We start from the raw sequence: 22172 nt of genomic DNA on the forward strand, positions 1-22172 counted from the left end.
GAAGAGCCTCCCAGTACTGGAATGGGTGCAACTTGCGCACCAACTGAACTCATGCAAAGGCCCTCTTGGCCCCAGCTTCTATCTGAACTTTGAGTAGGAGCTGTGAATCCAAGATGACCTCCAGACTGTACATGTCTTGCATCGAGGAGTGCAACCCCATTGGGGTAAATATAGAATATCCCCAGAACCGGGAGGACCAAACAGACAGAGCCACTCAGTCTTGTTAGGATTGAGCCTGAGTCTGTTCCTCCCCAGCCAGAACCATACAATCTCTATGTGCTGGGCCAAGACTTTGTTGGCATCACTTGGTCGGCCTGGGGTCAAGATGTATAATTGGATCTCATCAACATATTGATGATACCTGACCCCAAATTGACGGATGACCTACCCTACCAGTTTCATGTAGATGTTAATCAACAGCGGAGAGAGTGTTGAGCCCTGCGGCACCCCACAAGCTGGAACTTACGCTAAATATTTACATTTACTTTTTTTTAAGTTAGGGAGAAAATTACTTTCTTTCCAAGTAAGCTAGAGAGAAATTTTTTTGCTTTCCCAAAAGCCAGGAACATGATAATTCTGTGGGGATGATGTTCACCTCTGTGTGAATGAACCTATTCTCATGAACAAGATGAAAAGAGGAAAGAGCTATATCTGACAATGTACAACAAATGTAATTCTAGGGCTGCAGTAAATGCATTGCCATTGAAAAGGAACTCTAGGAGCAGTGGAAAATATACGCTGAAATCTAAGTGGCTAAAATTTCCTTCTTTTTGCAAAGCCACGAGCCACATGCATCAGCTCACCGCAAAGTCATTAGGTCTTTTTAAGCTCAGATGAAAAACATTAACAAATACCACAAAAGGCTTTAGTATGGCCCCTTTGTTCATTCACATATGGCAATTTATAACTCCTGCGCCACTAGGGCTGGGTGTTTGTTTAAGCTGCCTCCATCAGAGCAGCCCTGAAAGAACAAAAGACATCTTGAGCGATCCTAAGCAGGAAATGGTCTAATCTAAACATGGCTTGTGACACTATAAGTAGAATAGAAAGGGGAGGGATTGATTAGTCATTAATGCACAATTGACTCCATATGGATCTGCAATAATAAGGTCTTTTTCAGTGCAGTAGCTGCGTTTATTGAATTAGAGGTTTATGTTTCCTCAGAGCTGACCTTGGGGAATTCCCTTTGATTCTTCTTGTTGATGTTTCAAGAGAATGGAGTGTGGAATAGAAAAGAGACCTGTCCTCTGTAGTGATGCTGGTTCAGAATATCACAACCAAGGGCTGCTTTTTTAAAAACAAAAATTACAATTACATGCCTCTTACATATTCTTTTGCTTGAATATAGTTTGCATATTTTGAATCTGTAAAAAAAGAATACATTTTTCTCATGCTGCTGCTGTTTTACTTATATTTATTGTGATAGTTTTACCTATTCCAATTTTTCAGTGCCCTACAAATATTGCATAGTCTAGAAACTTTAAATAAATCAATATGGCTTGCTTAATTATTAGTAATGGTTTCAAACATCAGTCATATACTTGTTGCTCTTTATCCAGAAAAAAATGATGTTGGAATCCCAGCTGAATATTACTTTATTTAAAAGAATAGGATAAAGCTGTCGTAATACCAGATATGGCAGTGTTCCCCATCCTAGTGCACTTCAGCTGTATAGGGTATACAGCTCCCAGAATTCCCTGGCTAGAATTATGGACCAGAAATGTATTATGCATCTGGATTGCAAATTTATTATCACTTGAGCTTTTGTCATCATACATGTGAACCAGAAACTGAAAAGAAATTATGCATGCACACAAACGCACACACAGAGTTCCTTCTGTATAAGTTTCATATAAATACTGTATGTCCCCCTGAAGTGGACTATGATACATGAAGGTGTATGCAGTAAAAGAAGTCATAGTCTTTAAGCTGTCACAAGATTCTTCATTTTGAATATTTAGGTAACTTTTACCCCCTTAAATTGGAGCCTATAAATATGGTATCATGATTTCCAAACACTCAGCTAAACAGAGCAAAAAATATAAAACAATGCAGAGCCACAGCTAGTACTGTCTATTCTTTTGAACTGTGAACAAGCAAATCGTACTATTTTTCTAATAGTTTCTGAACTTCAGAAGTCAAGCTTTGCTTTTGTGACTGTGTTATAAATATTATACTTACAGATGGTCTTCAGTCATAAAAAGCAAACAAGTAGTTTTTCAAATGTTGTCTTCAGCAAATGCATTTTCAGCATTGTTGTTTATTCGTTCAGTCGCTTCCAACTCTTCAAGATTTCATGGACCAGCCCACGCCAGAGCTTCCTGTCGGTCGTCAACACCCCCAGCTCCCCCAGGGACGAGTCCGTCACCTCTAGAATATCATCCATCCACCTTGCCCTTGGTCGGCCCCTCTTCCTTTTGCCTTCCACTCTCCCTAGCATCAGCATCTTCTCCAGGGTGTCCTGTCTTCTCATTATGTGGCCAAAGTACTTCAGTTTTGCCTTTAATATCATTCCCTCAAGTGAGCAGTCTGGCTTTATTTCCTGGAGGATGGACTGGTTTGATCTTCTTGCAGTCCAAGGCACTCTCAGATTTTTCCTCCAATACCACAGTTCCAAAGCATCGATCTTCCTTCTCTCAGCCTTCCTTATGGTCCAGCTCTTGCAGCCATATCTTACTACGGGGAACACCATTGCTTTAACTATGCGGACCTTTGTTGTCAGTGTGATGTCTCTGCTCTTAACTATTTATTTTCAGCATACTGTTTCGAATTTAAGTTTTAGATACCAGCTGGGAACCTCCAAGTAGCACTGGGATCCTCATAAAAATCTGTTGCTTGCTACTGAAACACCCCTCTGTATTTCTGAGCCCAAACTAAACTTTTACTTTCTCATAACTCTGCTGTTCTTTTTCTTCTGATAACAGGTCCCCATTTCTGTTCCACTATTACATTACAGATACTTTTTGCAAGCAGTCTTTTTTCTTTTTCTAGTTTTTGCAGACTTTCCCCAAATACATGCATTTTGAGTACACTTTCCCTTGATACACACATTTTGTGTGCATTTTTTGAGTTGCAAACCATATCACAAAAATCTGAGTATTTCAGGCCACAAGTACTTCACACATAATCTCAGGTGGTATAAACTAGGCAAGTTTCAGACTGGATTAATATGTATTCCATCCCAACTGACTGAAAGTTGTAAATTTGTTGAAATTCCGTAAGCTGGTATTAATGAATTTTTTTCCCCACTATTTGGCTGACGTTTAAATGCTCTAGCAATGATTTATGTTCTTAAGGGTTATAGATTTAAGATTACAAGGAGCAATAACTTTTAAACTAAGTCACTGTAGCTTTAGTGAATTAACTAAATACTTCTATATTTAGTTAATATACAGTAGTAACTATAGTAAATGTAATATAGTAACTATAGTAAATGTTATAAACAGAAGCATTCTTTGCCATTTACAATATGTTGAACATCCTCCTATAGTGGTAAGATGCTTAAGAATATGGGATATTACATGGTGGCTAATTATTTGCAGAAGCTCATGTAACACACATTCTTTTGTAGCAGCCCTTGGGCCGAAGCACAAATATTCACTCAGAGATCAAGTAGAGAAGTTCAAGGTTTTACTGGTTTCATTTCCAAATCTTTCAAGTGTAGGCTTGCTCAAGGCAGATGGAGATAGAAATTTCATGACATTCTTGGTCTGTTTGTAATTTATAACTCTGATTAAGAATTGTTTCTTAACAAATAAACACTGAAATAAAATAAATGTCAGGGGAGAGTCTTCTCCTTTTGCTTTAGTAAATGTACCTTGGGATATAATCTCTCCAAATAATTTACAGTTTATATTACAGCAAATATTTCTGTCTGTCTGATTGCTCAGAAGTGCAGAAATATATACTGGTCATTTGCTTGTATTAGATCCCCAACATTAGACCAAGATGATTGTAAGGACTTGATAACCACTTCAATGCCTTCAATATGTTTTTGATGAGGAACATTTCTAAAGAAATTGAGGCATTGCTTTTCCAATCATATGCTGTTTGTGTTTCTACTATGCTGATTCAGACTGCCTGGTAGCTACAATAGCAGACTGGGGAGTGGTATCCAGCCATAGGTATATCTGACCAAAAGTAATTCCAGCAAAATCTATTGCAAAATCAAACCTGCCCAGGTGCCAGATTTATAAACAATATTTTTGCCACTGTGACAGCAGTCTTTTGGCTCAATACCATTTTAAGAACTAGCAAGATAGTCATATAGCCTGTCCCAATTAGTATCTTAGCAACAGTATTTTTGAACTTACTAAGCTTTTGAGGGATTTAAAGGTAGTTCCACCTACAATACATTACAGTAGTTTAAACAGGTTATTAGGATGATTGAAGATGGGCTATTTCTATTCAGGAAGGATTGTATTTGTTCTAGAATTCTATGCTTGTGAAAGACACTGTATGTCACTACAGATTTCTTAGATCTTCAGTGGTCGCCTGAATCCAATAGAATCCCTAGATGCAAATGTATTGCATCAGAGAGACTATGTTCTCATTCAAAACAGAATAGATCTGTTTTAATTCAAAAAAAACTTATCTGATTTAAGCCTCCACATATAAGCTGTCATATTATCCAACTGATTGATTATATGCTATCAAATTGGTATCAACTCTTAGTGACCACATACAGTAGATAGACCTTCTCCAGGATGATCTGCCTCAAACCTGACCCTTCAGCTCTTCCAATGGTGTATTTATCACCACTGTAATGGAGTCCACCCATCTTGCTGCTGGTCAGCCCCACTAGGTAGACCAGATCAGGAAATCAATGCCACAGGAAGACTAGAACTACCTTTATTGAAATTAGCTATAATAACAGAATCTTGCAGAATCGTGACTGAGCTGTAACACCCCCCCCCACCGCCCTTTATACCCCAGTGCATCAGGAAGACATACTTCCAAATATTATCTTGTTTCAATTTCCTTTGCATATTTATGTCAGGATCATCTTTCTTACTCTCTACATCCTCTTCTTCTATTTCTTTCTTCCTTTCCCAGCATTATGGACTTCTCAAGAGAGCTCAGTCTTCACATAATGTGTCCAAAGTATGATTATTTGAGCCTGGTCACTTGTACCCCAAGTAAGAACTCTGGACAGATTTGTTCTATGTTCCATTTTGTTTTCTTGGCTATCCATGGTATTCTCGGGAGTCTTTTCCAACACCAACTTCAAAAGCATTAATACTTTTTCTATCCTGCTTTTCCAAAGTCCACATTTCATTTCCGTAGTGTGTCACAGGGAAAACCATTGCCTACGTGTATAGATATGTCATGACATCTGTGTATTTTTTCCAAGGCCCTCATTGCTACTTTGATAATCTGCAGTATATTTCTTGACTGCTTAACTGATGATTTTGGGGGGTGGGGGGGGGAAGTGGGGCTGTTTTCAAATCAGTTTTAAATCCTGGTGACTGTCTGGATAGGTCCCTGCTTGGTAACACTTTTGAAAGTGGTTTGCCATTTTCTTCCTAGGTCTGGTAGAGAAACAAACTGATGGTACCTCATCTCATGCTACAGAATGACCTCATCCAAAAGCTTCATGTAGATGTTAAGCAGGAGTGGGGATAATGTTGAGCCCTGAGAGACCTCACAAAGAATTGGCTGTGGGCTAGATCTGTCCCCGCTCCCATCAACACCAACTGAGGAAGGAAGAGAACCAGAACAATACTGTATCCCCCCCACTCCAATCCCTGAAGCCAGTCCAGATGGGTACCATGGTCAATGAGAGATCAAGGATCGTAAGGATGGATGTGTTCCCCCATCCTGCTTTCCCAGAGGTCATTTACAAATATGATCAATGCTGTTGAAATATCATGATGAAGCAAAATGATAAAATATCGAATTTCAACAGGAGCTGGAGAATATGAAGATGTTTATTGCACATTCTCATGAACCAAGGTTAGAAACATCTGAGTCTAAAATTCAAACATATGCAAAAGAATAAGAGTGATCTTATAAAAATACAAAGAGATTTAACCTTTAGGCATTTATAAATTATTGGCTTACTTGCTGATATTGAAGGTCCAAATCCTTTTTTGGAACAATACTTAAAGGATTCTCTTTTGCTTTCTTCAGATCTTGATTTAAAGAGTAAAGATGTTTATTGTATACATGCTAAAATTAATATTCCAAGGCATCTCCTATCACTTTTAAGTTTGTGAGATTGGCAGTTCTGGGCTCAATATTAAGAAAAAACAGGAAATTTCAACTGTAAAATTTAAGGAGCATAGCTTTCATACTTTCTCAAATATATATGTATATCTAAGAAAACAGTTTGATCCAGCCTTCTAATTTAGTAATAATCAGAGTGCTGGTTTCATGTCATTGTAAATAGGAAACAACTTCTAAGGTATCTTGGATGTTGACATGTCCGTTGTACAGAATTTCAGTGTACATCCATCATTGTTTGATCTTCTCTGAATCAGTTAGTATCTGTCCATTGGTGTCCTTTAACATAATTTGAGGTTGGAACTTCCTTCTGAGTTTGGAGATCTTCCTGGAGACTTTCTTGTTTTCTTTGTCTATTTCCATCTTCAGTGTCTTTAAGAACATTGTTATAAAACTGCTTCTTGGCTCTTCTACCAGTACTGTGAAATTATTTTTTATGTTCCTTCCTGAGATCTTTCTCTTTCTTGTCTTTGGCTTCTCCTCTCTTCTTGGCAACTTCTACCATCTGCTGACATCCAGTTTGGTTTCTTCTGTTTCTTGGTCTTCTAGCAGTCTTTCTTCATATTTATTATTAACAACATATTTAATTTCATTCCATAGTTCCTCTGGTTCCCTATCAGTGAGATTCAGGACTTCAAAACAATTCCTGATGTTCTCCTTGGAAATGATGGGTAGATGCTGAAGATCATATCATGGAAACTGGTTGGTTTTGTTCTTCCACTTAGCTTCACTTGGAATTCTCACATGAATGATCTTTTCCACAATAATCCCCTGGCTACATATTTGCTGTTATAACTGAGCTCTTTCACTTCCTTGTACCAATAATATAGTTAACTTGATTTCTGTGTGCTCCATCTAGTGAAGTCCATGTATATAGTTGTGTGATAGCAATGAAGAAATGTTTGGGTTGGCAGAAACTGTTAATTCATTCTCTGCTTTATTTCTGTTTCCTAAGCCCTACAGTCCAACTATATTTTCCTCCTGGCTATTTCCAAGGTTGGCGTTCCAACCTCTAGGCACAAGCAGCATATCTTGCTTGCCTGTTCTGTCTATTTTAGATTGAACATGGCCATAAAACTCATCAACCTCTTTTTCTTCTGTATCAGTGGTTGGAGCATAGACTTGGATAATTGTCATATTAAATTATTAATTCATTTGTAAAATCTGATTGATATTATCTGGTCATTGATTGCATCATATCTGAGTACTGTCTTTGCTATGTCCTTCCTGAAAATAAAAGGAATACCATTGGAATGGATTACCATTCCTTCAGTATGATCTTCTGAGTGACAAAATGCCCAGTTTGATCCATTTCAGTTCACTGACACCTAAATTGTTAATGGATAGTTGATTAATTTCACCTTTCACTGTATTGAACTTTCCCATGTTTATGCTTCTTATGTTTCATATTCTCAGTGCCTTTGCCCCTTTTCTTTTTCTGCCTGGCAACACCAGCAAAAACACATCTGGAAGGCTTTAATCTAGCAACATCAAAAACACCATTAGTAAAATATCTAAAGCTCTTTCTCAGTAGCATGTTGAGTACCATCCAACCTCAGGGGCCTACCATCATGCACTATATTTTCAGTCACTTATTATTTTCTATCCATATGGTTTTCTTGTTAAATACAACTGTGGTTTACCACTGCCTTTTATTGTACAATATGAAATGATGTCTTTGCGGTTGTCACTAAAGTGGTCATCCACCTCCAGCACCTTCCTATATTGCTGCTGCCTACTAGAGGTGCCTGCTTGATTTAGGTCAGCAGCTGGGATGACCTTCCTGCTGGGAGTATATACTCTTGATGTACACACCTGGTGTTCTTCACACGTCCCTGTTTGTAACACTCCCCTACCATGATGAGGCAGCCGTTCAGACTGGATGGTGTCATCTTATCTAATAGTGATCCTCAAATGTGCATTGAATGGGATAGTTGATTAAACCACTAAGTGGCTGGATGATTAAGGCATAAATGTTTATTCTACATGTGGAAAAAAAATAGTAGAAGTTGAAGCTCATATCTCTTTTTGTCTCACACACAGACACGCATGCAAAATTAATGACTTGTCCATTCTTAGTGCATACTTGGGAATTTAAAACTGGATGATAACAATATTGCTGTGCTTTCATATTTGAAATAACAATGAACCCTGTTACTAAAGTCCAGTTAGACTGCTAATATGAAAGGCACTCTGCATGCAGAGTTTCTACTGCAAATACACATTGAGCTTCTGCAGCAAGACTTCATTTTGGCTCAGCTGATTTCTGTTAGGTACCAAGTGTATTTCCATCTACTTGGTATGATGATAGAGAGGCTGCAGTAGTAGTTATTGCTAGCAAATGTTGAAGGCCATGGCACAGTAGTTAAACTTATGCTCCTGTTAAAATACTGCGTTTGACATTCATAGCAGAGTTGTCTTTTATCTGCATGCTGTTGTAAAACTGGGGTCAATTCTAAAGTAATGGGATTGAGGGCTTCATAAATTACTCTGGTGATCCTTAAGAGAAGACAGTGTCACATCTAAGTAAGTGTTTTGCTTCTAGGATAATGTATGTCTTCATCTGGCCCAGCAGTCAACATATGCCCTGTGTTGATGGATATTGTCAGCCTGAAGCTACACTACATTTCACTGCACAATAAACATGGCTGTCAACATCATATAAAGTGAAATCAATTTATCCTGTATGGTCAGTGCATTTTAAATGAAATTAATGTACTGTGGACATGCTGGCAAAAAGGTAGCATATTAGTTATGCATCCTCTGTTCTATGATCGTATCCATAATTGCTTGTACAGAACAATCAAAATAATTGTGTACTTAAACTACAGATAATTTTTTACAACAATTGTCAGATTTAGGTTTCTGTGTAATTGAAAAAAAAAACAGATTCAAAACTGAAGACAATATAAAACTTGTCCACGCTATAAAGTTTCGCTCCTATGATGCACTTCATGTTTATCATTACTTGCATTACTTTCTTACTGTGGAAATGTACAGTACATTCTTTCAAATGTACAGTATATCAAAATGTCTCTCACCCCAATATTTCAGTCAAGAATCACAAACTTGCTACATTCGTTGCTTAAGTGAATGATAGCCTTAGCAAGTATCCAGGAAATAGCAAAATTTATTAAATTGATAGCTGAGGGTAGAATTTATTTGGTTCATAGATCTGGAAGTAGCAAATGACCAAGACCTAAGAAGCTGTCCCTAATCCAGATGATATAATAATGTTGGCATCCATCTTGTTTCTTCCTGCCCTGACATTACAGGAAGTAAAGTAATGAATGGCTCTGCAGCTAAACTACAGCAGTATTATTGTTGGCCAACAGGAGGTGCCACTGTGGCTGAAGCTCGAGTCTACAGAGATGCCCGGGGCCGAAGCAGCAGTGAGCCACATATCAAACGACCAATGAATGCTTTCATGGTTTGGGCAAAGGATGAACGCAGGAAAATTCTTCAAGCTTTTCCTGACATGCACAACTCCAACATTAGCAAAATTCTTGGTAAGTACCAGCTGAAATGTGCAAGGTGTCTCAAGGCAATATATATTAAAATGCATTAAAGTCAATACATAATGCAAAAGGACATGTAAGATAGGATAGCGTAACCAGTGCTTATCAGCAGTGTACCAATAAGGAGCCAAAATACTAAGATGGATCTTTCATTTTGGCATGCACCTGAATTGGAACTGATACATATCTTATATCTGGGGGTAAATCTTCCACAGAATCAGTGCCACAACAGAAAAGGCCCTTTTCCTAGTTAATGCCAAGCAAATATCTGTGCATTGTAGCATAACCAGGACCTTTACTGAAGGCAACATTCCTCAGATCTACAGGATTTATGCTTTAATATATTTTAATACTCGTATAGCTTTGTCTGCTTTATAAACTAGCTCGAAGTGGAAAAATGCTCCTTGACACTGCAGTAAGTTGGACCTGTATTGATCCTTTTAGTTCTGTGAGCAATCTTGAGCTATGCCTTACTTTTTTCAGAGGAATATGCAGTCCCATCAAAAATAGGTGAATTACCAAAACCAGGGAATTCTTCACTGACAAAATATTTGGGATTTGGACTTAGTTTATCGGCCTCAGTATAGCTCGTGACGTCTTCTGAGTTAGATGGAACAAAGCAATACAGCTGGATATGAACAGCATTATGTTGTACAGGGATAACTAGCAGTATATTATTGCATCCACTTATAATAAATCATGGGAAATTAGAAACATGAGCTTTCTGCAACAGAAAATTGTCTAATAATTTGTTACACTGGGAATATGTTTAAATGAACACAAATAAAAAGCTTTTGGCAGTAATGTGATGGTCAAACTGAATAATAAGCACTTTTCCTAGCATCTAAACAATTATTACATAATTAAAATGGAACTAACAGTAAAAGACTTAAAATGGTTTAAGAATTCAAAACCCAAGTTCATTTCACTTACTTATTTTTTTCAAAGATTTTTTTTAAAATATAACCAGCATATTTGGTATCCCAGCGTCAGGCTTTATCTCACAAAAATTAACCTGTTGAATTTCTACAGAAGTAAGTTTCAAGATTTCTTTGAAGCATTAAAATGTCTCTAAGGTTGACTAGGAAGGGAAATATTTAAATAGATATTTTCCCAACAAGTCTTTGAAATTAAATACAGATTGTAAATTTTAACTAATAGACTAGCAATTATCATCCCTAATGAATTTATTTTGCATTATTACACATTTTAACAAAGCTATTTTATTACAGGCTTTTTCCTTTCTTTAAGAGGTATTCAAAAAACTCTCTAGAAATAAGTGTAACTTTGTTCTCAAAAATGTGGTGTTTTTCATAGAAGTGCTTATGCTTGTCTGCCATTTTTAGTATGTTGTATGAATAGTCCTTCAGTTTTGTATAAAACCTGCACTGTTTTCGTTTTGGCAACTATATGGAGTTCACATTATTTGTGTGCATTCTTTAAAGGAAAAAAAAAACTATTACAAGTATAGTAAGAGTATTCATTGAAATGTAAACAGTCAGTATAAATATTTCAGAAGTGCCAACAATCATGTTTTTTTAAAGAGGGTATAACTTGCCAGGCGTTGCCTTGCTACCACCAAAGAAAGAGAGAGAGAGAGAGAGAGAGAGAGAGGGAGAAAGTGTGTCAATTTACATATAATATTGGTACACATTTTCCAGGACAATGACAAAAAAAAAAGTTGGAAATATTAAAACTGACAGCAGAGCATTGCTGACTCTGGATAATATTTATACAACTTTTCCATTTGTTGATGTATAAAAGCTCATAGTAAAAGTATAGCTTCCACCCATGTTTACGACAGCTGTAATCATTTTTAACCAGCTGGAGGTTCCTTTCTTTAAAAAAAATCTTTGCTATTTAGGTAACTCTGTATAAGCAATATGCCATATTTCTCCCTTTTATGTTAGGTATTCTTTTATTAGTGTAGTTTGATTATTTTTATAGAAATTTGAAGTAGTAAAGACATTGCAAATGTATCCTCTATGGAAATTTTAAGTACAGATTATTACACTTAATCTAACCTATAATTTATATATAATATTATATATATATATATATATATATATATATATATATATATATATATATAAAATGAGGGGTCAATGAATCATTCACAAAGAAAGCTAAATCAAAGCCAAGATGATTAGAGGATCATCTCTAAAAAGTAGTTTGTTTAGTCTTAGGCTATGATATTTAATATATTTATAGGACTTTTTTTTTACTTTCAAAATATGTATCCAGAAGCTGTGGATTGAGTTCAAGATCAATGAAGTAATTAAGTCAGTATTTTCAGTATAGTGAAGGGCTTAGGTATGTTTACTGAGATTAAAAATAATATTATTTTCTTTATCCTATAGGCCTTCCATTTCAAAAAGAGTTAAATGTCATTTTGGTTTAAAATATATTTGCGATGTGGCACTGAAGAGTAATGCTGGTAGAAAACAAGCCTCAGATCCAATATGATGGATGGTATCAGTTATGCAGGGCTTTAAAAATTCCCTGGTACTATCTCTTAATAAATTAATGATTAAGTAGTAGAAGTAGCAGAGATGTTGATCTTTGTCCCAAGGATATACTGTATCAAGTACTTCCTGACAGATAGCATCCTGAAATTTTTGTCACAATTAACGTAACTATGGTGAGTTCTTTATTTCCCCTACACAGAAATTAAAGATTTCATTTCAATTATTGTAGTATATTTTTTCATGATGCCAGTTTTGTGACAAATTACATTGTTCTGTTAATAAGCCACTTTAGTATCTTTAATTGTATCGAGGAACGATCAACAATCTGGATCACCTTGAGAATGTTATGAAGGCTGTTTTATACAGGACCAGAGATTCTTAAAAACGTCTATCCACTTCACATATTCTGAAACTTAGTTATGACAATATGCCGTCCACCTCATATTTTCATTCTTATCACCTGCCTCGTGTTCAGTTCAAAGCTCTGAAGGAGAAGGTTTCTTCTGTTCACGAAGATTCCTCTAAGAGCTAAAACTTCTATATTGCAAGGGGAGCCTCTACTGCAAGAAGCTTCTGGCTCTAAAACTTTGCCCTGAGTATAAGGGCGATTAAATTGGAGAGGGAGACAGAGCTAATATCCTTAGCTGTGTTCTCACAACTTGCATGAAGTATAAGGAAGGTTTGTAACATCTGAGAGCACATAACGATTAGTTTGATCTGGCTGAACCAACTTCCATTAACTTCCATTAACCATACTGCCTTGAGCCTTCCATTAGGCTCAAGGCAGTATGGTTAATGGTCAGAGATTATGGGAATTATCATAGAGCCAGATTCCTACTTCTAGTTTAGAGGCTTATTCGCCCCCAAAATGAATCGATTGAAAAGTTCACTGATACCATTTTTTTCTATGCAGGCTCCCGCTGGAAATCCATGTCAAACCAAGAGAAACAACCTTATTACGAAGAGCAAGCACGATTAAGTAAAATCCACCTAGAAAAATACCCTAATTACAAATATAAACCCCGACCAAAACGCACTTGCATTGTTGATGGCAAGAAACTGCGCATTGGAGAATATAAACAGCTAATGAGATCTCGACGACAGGAGATGAGGCAATTTTTTACCGTAGGGTAGGTATTCGAGAATTGTTTTTCCCCAGCAGAATAATCTAAATGTGTGAATTTCATCTCTACCCAACAGGGCTTCCCACCCCCCCACCCCCTGCCTTAAGTTTGGGACTGTGTTTTAGCCCATGATTAAACATTTCCACCTCCCCCCATCTCTGTTATACTGACATTGACAGTTGATGGTAATCTGGATCCACAATGCATTAGCTGGGGGACTCATTAATATTTCATTCCTTTTAAAGTAATATCATTGCAAAATTCCCTTCCCTGTTATTATTAGATTATGGATGGGAATTAATTCATTTGATTCATATTTTAATATGAATTTATCCAGTTGAGATTTCCTGAAATCTGCAACTATCAAATTTGGTGATGCAGATTTCATCAAATCAAAAATATATAAAATCTATATATTTCAAAAAAGTCCACATACAACTGCAGTTGCTTACAGAAATGTGCATTGAAAGAACTGCATAACAAGGGAACTAGAAGAAGAAATGTGCATTAAATGCATGTGAATCTTTGTAAAGGTTCTTCAAAAAGTTAAAAGCAGATGTAGGAAAGGACAATTCATGCAGGTTATTGTCCCTATTTTAAACAACAATAATCTCTTGGGGAAAAAGTACAGAGCAATCTGCTTTAATTAAAATAACGAGTTTGGTTAAATTCTGTCAGGTTAACTTTTTTTCCCCTCACTTGGTTCTTCTTACACTGTGATATACATGATTGTGAAAAGAAGGAAGTCCGCTATAAAAACTGCTTGGTATGGAAGCTTAAGCGCAGTACACTTACATTGTTCTCCTTTCTGTTTCTACTGTTGTTGCCAGTGTATGTCTGTCTTCTCATGGATTCTTCTTACTGTAACAATAGGTTCCAGAACAAACTTCTACCTCATTCAGCACTGACTCTAGATGTTGAATGGGAAATCTCATATCAGATGTCTAGGAAAGAAACCAGGAGCAGATTCCTTATTAAGGAATCTCTTTATAGGTGCCATCTTGGCATTTTAAACATTAAAGTCAGGTATATTTCTTTCAGTCTTTTCCCAGAAATTCACAAACCATTTATTTCTTTACTGGCAACAAATATATTAATCTAAATATTTAATACAAAAGATCAAACATTGAAAAAATGAACTTTATTACAATACTGCCATCCATGGTCTTGCACTGTTTAATTTTTTTTTTAATATTTGTGATTTGTGTAAACATACTGACTTATGTCCATTTTATTTTGGACCCCAATATTTGGGATAATTGCTGTCACAGAATGTAATAGCAACTATTATGTTTATGTTACATGTTAAATGTATGGCAATTTAACAAAAAAGAGACTTTTCCCTTGCCAGCCCTTTCAAACTCACAATGCTTGTATATTCCTTTAATTACAAAAAAAAAAAAAAATGTTGGCTTTACAACCAGATAATTGACCTTGACTGGTACTGTTTATGGCTTGGAACACTGGAGATTGAATTTTTATCTAAAACTGTTTTTGATATCTGGAAATATGATTAGGATTAGAATGTAATCCTCATATAAAACAATAAGGCAATCTGAGAAAGTCAGAAATGACTGACTTTGCAGAAAGAGAATAAGGCTTGAGATATTAAAATCTGTCAGTTACACAGTCTGTTAAGGATATGGTTATCATATTAAAATTTTTAAATAATTAAAAATTATTTTTTAATTAAACCCCCATTAAACATGCAAGAACATCTTGAGGAGAGGAGAAGAGCTGTCCTCATGATCTGTTTTATTCAGATTCTGGATGACACGGAGACTAGTATTCATGAACTGTACCCAAGGTTGGTACAGTTCCCCTTCAGACTTCTTTCCTGAATGGAGGAAGGAGAGTGCCAGCATCAGGTCTACAAGCAGAGTTCCATTCTCTTTCCACTTGGATGTCCTTTGTTTGGGAAGAACCTACCATTAAGATGTTTACTGACGTCTGGTACTAGGGTAATGGACCATATGCTGTATTGGTTACATTGGTTACGGCTCAATTTCCAGAATAATTCAAGGTGCAAGTCACTATTATTAGCTTGCAGTTGGACCACTTAAAGAATTACTTTATCTTATGTGGATTTGTCAACTAATTAAGAACTTCTTATGAAGCTCCTTTGTTAAGGCACGCCAGTGGAAACATGGAAGAAGGCATTTACTGTTCTGGTGGAGTTCTTGCTCTAAGAGATTAGGATTGCCTGAGTAATATTTTACCAATTTCCAAGCCATTGTCAGAATTTTGCTAGTTAGTCTGTGATGTGTGTGTGTTTGTGTGTATATGTTTAATTCTCTCTCTCCCAGTTGGTTTTTTATCTTGTTTTACATTCTAATATTTTGGTATTACTAGATTACGCTCTGACTGATTTTAATTGTTTCCGAGCTCACACTTTCCTGGTTTCTAGCCTGGTGCCTTAACCACTACCCCAAACTGGCTCACTGGGAGACTACAAGTTCTAGTCCTGCCTTAGGCATGAAAGCCAGTCACTCTCTCTCAGCCTTATGAAGGAGGCAATGGCAAGCCACTTCTGAAAAACCCTGCCAAGAAAACTGCAGGGATTAGTCCAGGCAGTCTCCAGGAGTCAACACTGACTTGAAGGCACCATTTTTGTTTTTAAATACATAAATATTACAGGGAAGGCTGTGTCAATTAAATTATTCAATTGAAGTCCAGCAAATGTTTTAGAAATAAGAGTTAAAATACAAAATAATATTGCTGCATCACTTGTTAAAATGGGAGAGATACTTTTCCATTAGAAATCATCCCTTTGTTTCCTTGCAGGCAACAGCCTCAGATTCCGATCGCTCCCGGAACAGGAGTGGTCTACCCTGGTGCTATTACTATGGCAACTACTACCCCATCGCCTCAGATGACATCTGATTGCTCCAGCACTTCTGCTAGTCCTGAGCCCAGCATCCCTGTCATTCAGAGCACTTACAGCATGAAGACGGACAGTGGGAGCCTTGCTGGAAATGAAATGATAAATGGGGAAGACGAGATGGAAATGTATGAGGACTTTGAGGATGACCCCAAATCAGACTATAGCAGTGAAAATGAAGCCCACGAGGCTGTCGCTGCCAACTGAGGATGTTTGCTGAATTACTCTGACTTTCTTTTGTTTTGTTTTGTTTTGAACAAAAAAGTTCTTAAATGGGCCTGCATGCATGTATGGCTCCTACAGTTACACCTGCAGAATGGTCTTAAATGTTTCTTATTGTGTGACACAGATTGTTCCCTAATTTTCATGAACTTTTTAAAAAAATTTAGGTGAAGTCATTAAGTATCAGACATTGGGACTTGAAAACTGATATGAATCAATTGTTCTCTTACAAGTCTTATCTCTCTCTCTCTCTCTCTCTCTCTCTCTCTCTCTCTCTCTCTCTCTTTTTGGTCTATTATTTCCTCTTCCTGGATGCTGATAAAAAGGTTTAAGTTACTGTTTTAATGGGGGTTTTACATTCTCACTCAGGTATGCTGTGCCAGCCTACAGATTGTGAATGTGTTTTTATTGTGAATTATTTTAAAAAACAAAACAAAAAACCTGCAAATTTCCTATCATGAAACAGAACAAGTCCTCAAGCATGTACATCTATCTGTATTATTAGCTCATCCCTTTTAAAATAGGGTCTCTAAATTCCCTTTTTTTCTCCATAGATATAGCTGACCTTCTGATGTGCCAAACTTTCCTAACTTCTGAATCTTAATATTTAAAAAAAAAAGTCTTAAGGAAGACACTGTAAAGTCTTAGACAATCCTTTGGCATCTTAAAAACACTTATATATCTTAAAAGAAAAATCTACTTTTTTTTCCAGAAAATTTAAAATACTCAGGAATCTGGAGACAGGATATTCCTTAAAAAGTGAATTTGATTGCTACAATGCATTTGCTCAGTTGCTTCTGCCTCTTGATGTACCATCAGTGTGAAATATAAGTAAGCACAACAGAGTGATCACCAGCTACAGATAGACCTGTCTTAGCAACATAAGGCCACCTTCAAATCATTCTCTGTCCCTTTGCTTTGAATTCTTATATTCAGTCTTAATTACATTTGGTCTTAATGTATTCATTCCAGAATGTCAGGGGGCCATATAGTAAAAAATATTTTCAAATGTACTGTTGTAATGGCATTATCGTTTGTTTGCCTTTTATTTCTTCTAAACAGCCCTTTCCCCTAAAAGTGTGTGGTATTTTAAAAATAATGAGGCACTTAATATTGGAAAGGAATCATTTTGTCTTTCTCTCTTTCTCTCTCTCTCTCTCTCTCTCTCTCTCTCTCTCTCTCACACACACACACACACACACACACACACACACGAGGAAATATGTTTGTACATGTCAACAACACTTGGAAAAATGCTATTATTAGAATATCAGTGTCATATACAGAACAATATACAATATTCACCTACTATGCTGTTTCTTTTTAGGATAATTTGTGGGGCTTCCCCAAAGTAATTCTGTTTTCCAATCTTGAGTTATTGTATGTTGTCAGGCAACTCTTTGTATATTCCTCACCCAGTGAAAGTTGTAGCCTAACAACTACAATGCAAGGTTTAAAACTATTTCTGTTATTTATTAGGTTATCTTACCCTTTGTCTAATATGTAGACAGCATAGAAATCCAACTTAGTCTTCCTCATTCTTGAAGATGTAAAGTGCTGCCGCAGATTAGTGCCATTTCCATAGTCAACCTTTGTTAATATGTGACCTTATGATATTATAGAAATTTTAAATCTCTCAGATAAACTGTGTTGAATAATAATTCTGGAGAACTGAACAGGATGCAATGATCATCCTTATAATTTTACTTTACTCATTTAGATGTATATGCTTAGCCCATCAGAAAGTATTTGAAGCTTTTCAATACTTTATGTTATCTGCCATATAAAAAAACAAAACAAAACAAAACCACACAACACAAAATTATATCCCAAGATCAGTATTTGAGAATTATGCTGGGCCCTTTAGATCAAAACTGCTGTAGAAATTTAAATTCCTATTTATTTCAGTGCTAATATATAGTTTTATTATACATAATATTGATTTCTAAGGAGCTAAGTGCAAGGCAAAATAAAGCATTCCCAAATTAATCATCCAGCTTTTGGTGGATGGATGTTAGTATTTAACAGTGAAATTTGAAATTGATCAATTAAATGTATTCCAATGTACAAAACCTGGTTAGTGACTTATAAGTAAACTCTTGAAGAGTTTTCACCAGCTCCTAAGGTGGAAGCCATTAATATGCTTTGATTTGAAATTCTTTCTAGAGAAAAGAACATAAGTGCTTTCTTCCTTATATCTTACTATCAGTAGTTACAGCTATTTCAAAATGGTACATATACCAGAAAGAGAGCAGTTTTGTATGCCCTCCAAATAAAACCAATTTCACTTAGATACTTTATGGTATGGTGGGGTAATTTTTTCCATGCCAGTCAGATTGTCAATGTGAATGTTTAATGGTGATAAAAGAAAATATATCAGGTACTAATCCAAATGGAGCAGCTTCCTCTCAGTTGGACTTCCAAGTGTTCTGTTCCATGCCAAGCATTAATTATATGAGGGTGAATTATGTCAAAGAGTCCTGCCTTCTACAGAAATGCCATTCTTAAGACTGGAGGAAGACTCTTACTAGCTTGCTCAGGGGATAAGAGTGCCAGGATTTTCAAAAGCATTTTAGCACTTTGTGGGATGGCAAAGATAATAAACCACCAAGTAATAAATCTATGAATATGACCTAGGTTCTTCTACACTAAAGGATTGCAATCATATCTTTGTGCCTAGAGCTTCCATTACTGAGAATGGCAGATGAGGCTCCCTCTGTTTTTATCTGCAATGGGAAGTTTACATATAGAGACTTGGTCTCTAGACTGAGGCCATTGTATCTTTTCGCCTAGTTGCTTTCAGAGGGTTTTAGACTGGAGTTCTCATTAGCAAAATTAACATAGTGTCAAGCCAGATTATTGTCATGCTATCAAAAACCTTGTAGATTTAGCAGAAAAGGATAATCATAACCTAACCGTTTCCAGTAATTATCTCTAGAAGTGGAGGCAGTTCTGCAATATTAAAATACGTGATTTATTCCATACACCAGACTGAGTGTTTGTGTATGTGTGCATGCACTGTATGTGTGGATGCATACACAGACAGTCATCAAGCTTTGGCAGCCATGCTACAGTCTAGGATAGAATCATTTATCTTTACTATTTATTTGAATGAATACTCCTCTCATATCTACAGCTAACACAGTAAAACTGGTCTAGCGAAGATGTAAAGGCACTTGTTAGCATTAGCTGGTGAGAGTCCTTTTTATCTAGTTAAGGTACTGAAATAAAATCCTTCGTTGTCTTTAAGATTGCTTAGGAATTTGAATTGAACTAATAGATGTAGCTTGGATGGGAGATAACCCATTATTTCCTAAAGAATGACTATTTATTAATTTCCTATGAGTTTCTCCTGTTATAAATCTCTCTCCATTCTACATTTCTCTTTTTTTTTTTTCGTAGATAGAATGCTGTATTGCTAGCATTGTATGTTTTGTAATTATTTTTGCACAAGGGCAAACATTTAGTTTAGTGGGTTATTTTCTTTTTATAATTCTATGACCATGCCAAAATAATATTCTGCAGGCTGGCGGAGAACAAAGGACTGTTCTTTAGGACTGAAACTTGATTTTACTCATACTACAAAAACACACACTCACAGATGTTGTTTCGTAAGTGTAATAAGCACTGGATATAAATGGTATTTTTTATCACTTCTAACTAATGTGAAACTGTTGTACAAAAACAACATGAACAAAAGTCATCTGTTTCGACTCATGTGGGCCTGCCTCACAGTTGCCGGATTTGAGTCATTTTTATGTCTTGTTATTTCATTTATTTATGCAAGATTCTTATATGTATGAATACTTTGTTTGAGCTCCAGTCCTCCATCTGTGTTGATGATCTGTAACTTAAATCTGTGTTCTTGACATTGATTGGCTCTTCATGAATCAGCAGATGGTAGAATATGACTTATTGGACAGGTTTGAATTTAAAATCTGCAGAATCAGTTTGTTATATTTATTAGCCTATACTGGCTCTAAAGTATCAATAGAAATCAAGGAAGGACAATCATTGGGAAGCAAAAACATTTTTCTTTCTTTTTTAAAATTCATTATTGGAGCTTAAAACAAGGTTTTTGATTAGTCACCATCTCATTTAAGATTTTTTAAAAATATGTAAATATAACATAGATAGAATTTTATTTTTTGTTCATGGATACTTAGCTATATATAAGTTATGTATTTACTTTTGTCCTGTATCAGTGTACATTGGTCCATATTAAATGCTGACAAATCACTGTACCTCATGTAGATTTTACGCCTGCAGTGTGGGAGCAGTATTGTGGACCTGTAGCTAAGATGGCAAGATGCCTCCCTTGTGCCCTCCTTCAAATCTGAATCCCATATAATAAACACAAAATACTTCAAACATTGCACCTGCTTATAGAATAACAACCTCATATTTACTTTCAAGTAGTAGCATTATAGTTTGGGGAAATAGTAAAATATTTGTCCAAGAATTATAATTTAGCCAGTTGGTTCTCAGTATCTCTTCAGTAGCAAATAAGAGCGTAGGACATGAAGTGCATCTACACTCTTTGGGCATCCTAGCAATCTATGATTCTAGTTCAGGTGACAAAAGTGATGATTTCTTCCTCATTTAGCTCTGTAGAACAAGGCAAATTTAGATCTCATTAATTTCAATTAAACTAAAGTATCTTGATCAGGTGTATGATGTCACAATTCTTTGACACCTTTGCCAAGATAGGCTGAGTAGGAACTGCTCCTACTTAAGTACTGCCCCCCCCCCAAAGTTCTACCCTCCCACTTAATTGAGATTATATTTAAACCAACTTTAAAACTAGATTGTACAGGAGACTGATTTCTTATAATTTGCTTCCAAGCAAACTCGATGGAAATTCTTGGTTCTTTCTTTGAAAGCAACCAAAGTGACTTAGAAAATTTGTCAACAGGATGACAAAGACCTAAGAAAGGGAGTAAATAATCAAGTGTGTTTGGGGAGTTTGCCATTTAGCCAGCCTTTTAAAGAAAGTAGTACCAGTGATTAAATATAACAGATTTTTTTTAAAAAAATCTGTGTTTGGTGTGAAAGAGTATTGGCTCGTCAAAGTAGAACTGTAGCATTTATAATTCCTCATTAAAATACCCAAGGGCAGTAATAACTTTCTATTGTCCAACATAATGCTTATTTAAAATGAATGTGATGCCCTGCACTTAGGTTGTTAGACTAACTGTAATGCAAATGCAAAGTTTATAAAAGATTTCACTTTCAAGGGAAGACTTCTGACATTTTTTGTTGACAATATAATGAAAGCATTCAATTTGACATAGATAAAATAACTGAAACACAGTTTCACAGGGTTTATAAAAGGAGAGAAAGCAGCTGAAACGGAAATGTCTGTTTCTTAGAATATATGAGTTGTAGGCTTATACTGAGGCATTTAATCCACCCCCCAACACTGTAGGCAGCAGATTGCTAGAGAAAACTTTAGGCATTTCTGTTGGTATTTTTTTAAACTGAGATTCTAGGCTTTGGAGCTGGAACATGTACATTATGTCTCTGCATGCTTCAAAACTAAGAAATCTTTTGGACGCTTATAAGCTTTCTCTGTTCATGAAAGCAGCTCATCTTTTGTTATACTTCCATTCCAGCCTGAAAAAAAGATGTTGCTGCTTTAAGGAGTCCATGTATTAAAGTTAATGCAGCTCTTACAGCAGTGGATTTTTTTTTTTCAGGCTGAAATGGAAACTTGGAAAAAGCTGAGCTCTGA

General features: G+C 36.1%; 1 protein-coding gene across 6 annotated transcripts in view; it reads left to right on the forward strand.

Annotated features, from left to right (window-relative positions):
• SOX6 (SRY-box transcription factor 6) overlaps positions 1-17642 on the forward strand; it is a 389110-nt gene extending 371468 nt beyond the window's left edge. For 4 of the 6 annotated variants that reach the window (XM_063289410.1, XM_063289408.1, XM_063289412.1 and 1 more), the window contains exons 13-15: positions 9501-9734; positions 13125-13341; positions 16120-17641. In XM_063289410.1, the coding sequence (XP_063145480.1) occupies positions 9501-9734; positions 13125-13341; positions 16120-16423 (755 nt within the window). In that variant the 3' untranslated portion in view covers positions 16424-17641. Of the gene's footprint in view, positions 1-9500; positions 9735-13124; positions 13342-16119 lie in introns of all 6 variants that reach the window. The other 2 variants (XM_063289413.1, XM_063289407.1) reach the window with 2 other exon arrangements.
• Positions 17643-22172: the final 4530 nt, after the last annotated feature.

Source organism: Candoia aspera, chromosome 1 (genome assembly GCF_035149785.1).
Source record: "Candoia aspera isolate rCanAsp1 chromosome 1, rCanAsp1.hap2, whole genome shotgun sequence".
Taxonomy (NCBI): Eukaryota; Metazoa; Chordata; class Lepidosauria; order Squamata; family Boidae; genus Candoia; species Candoia aspera.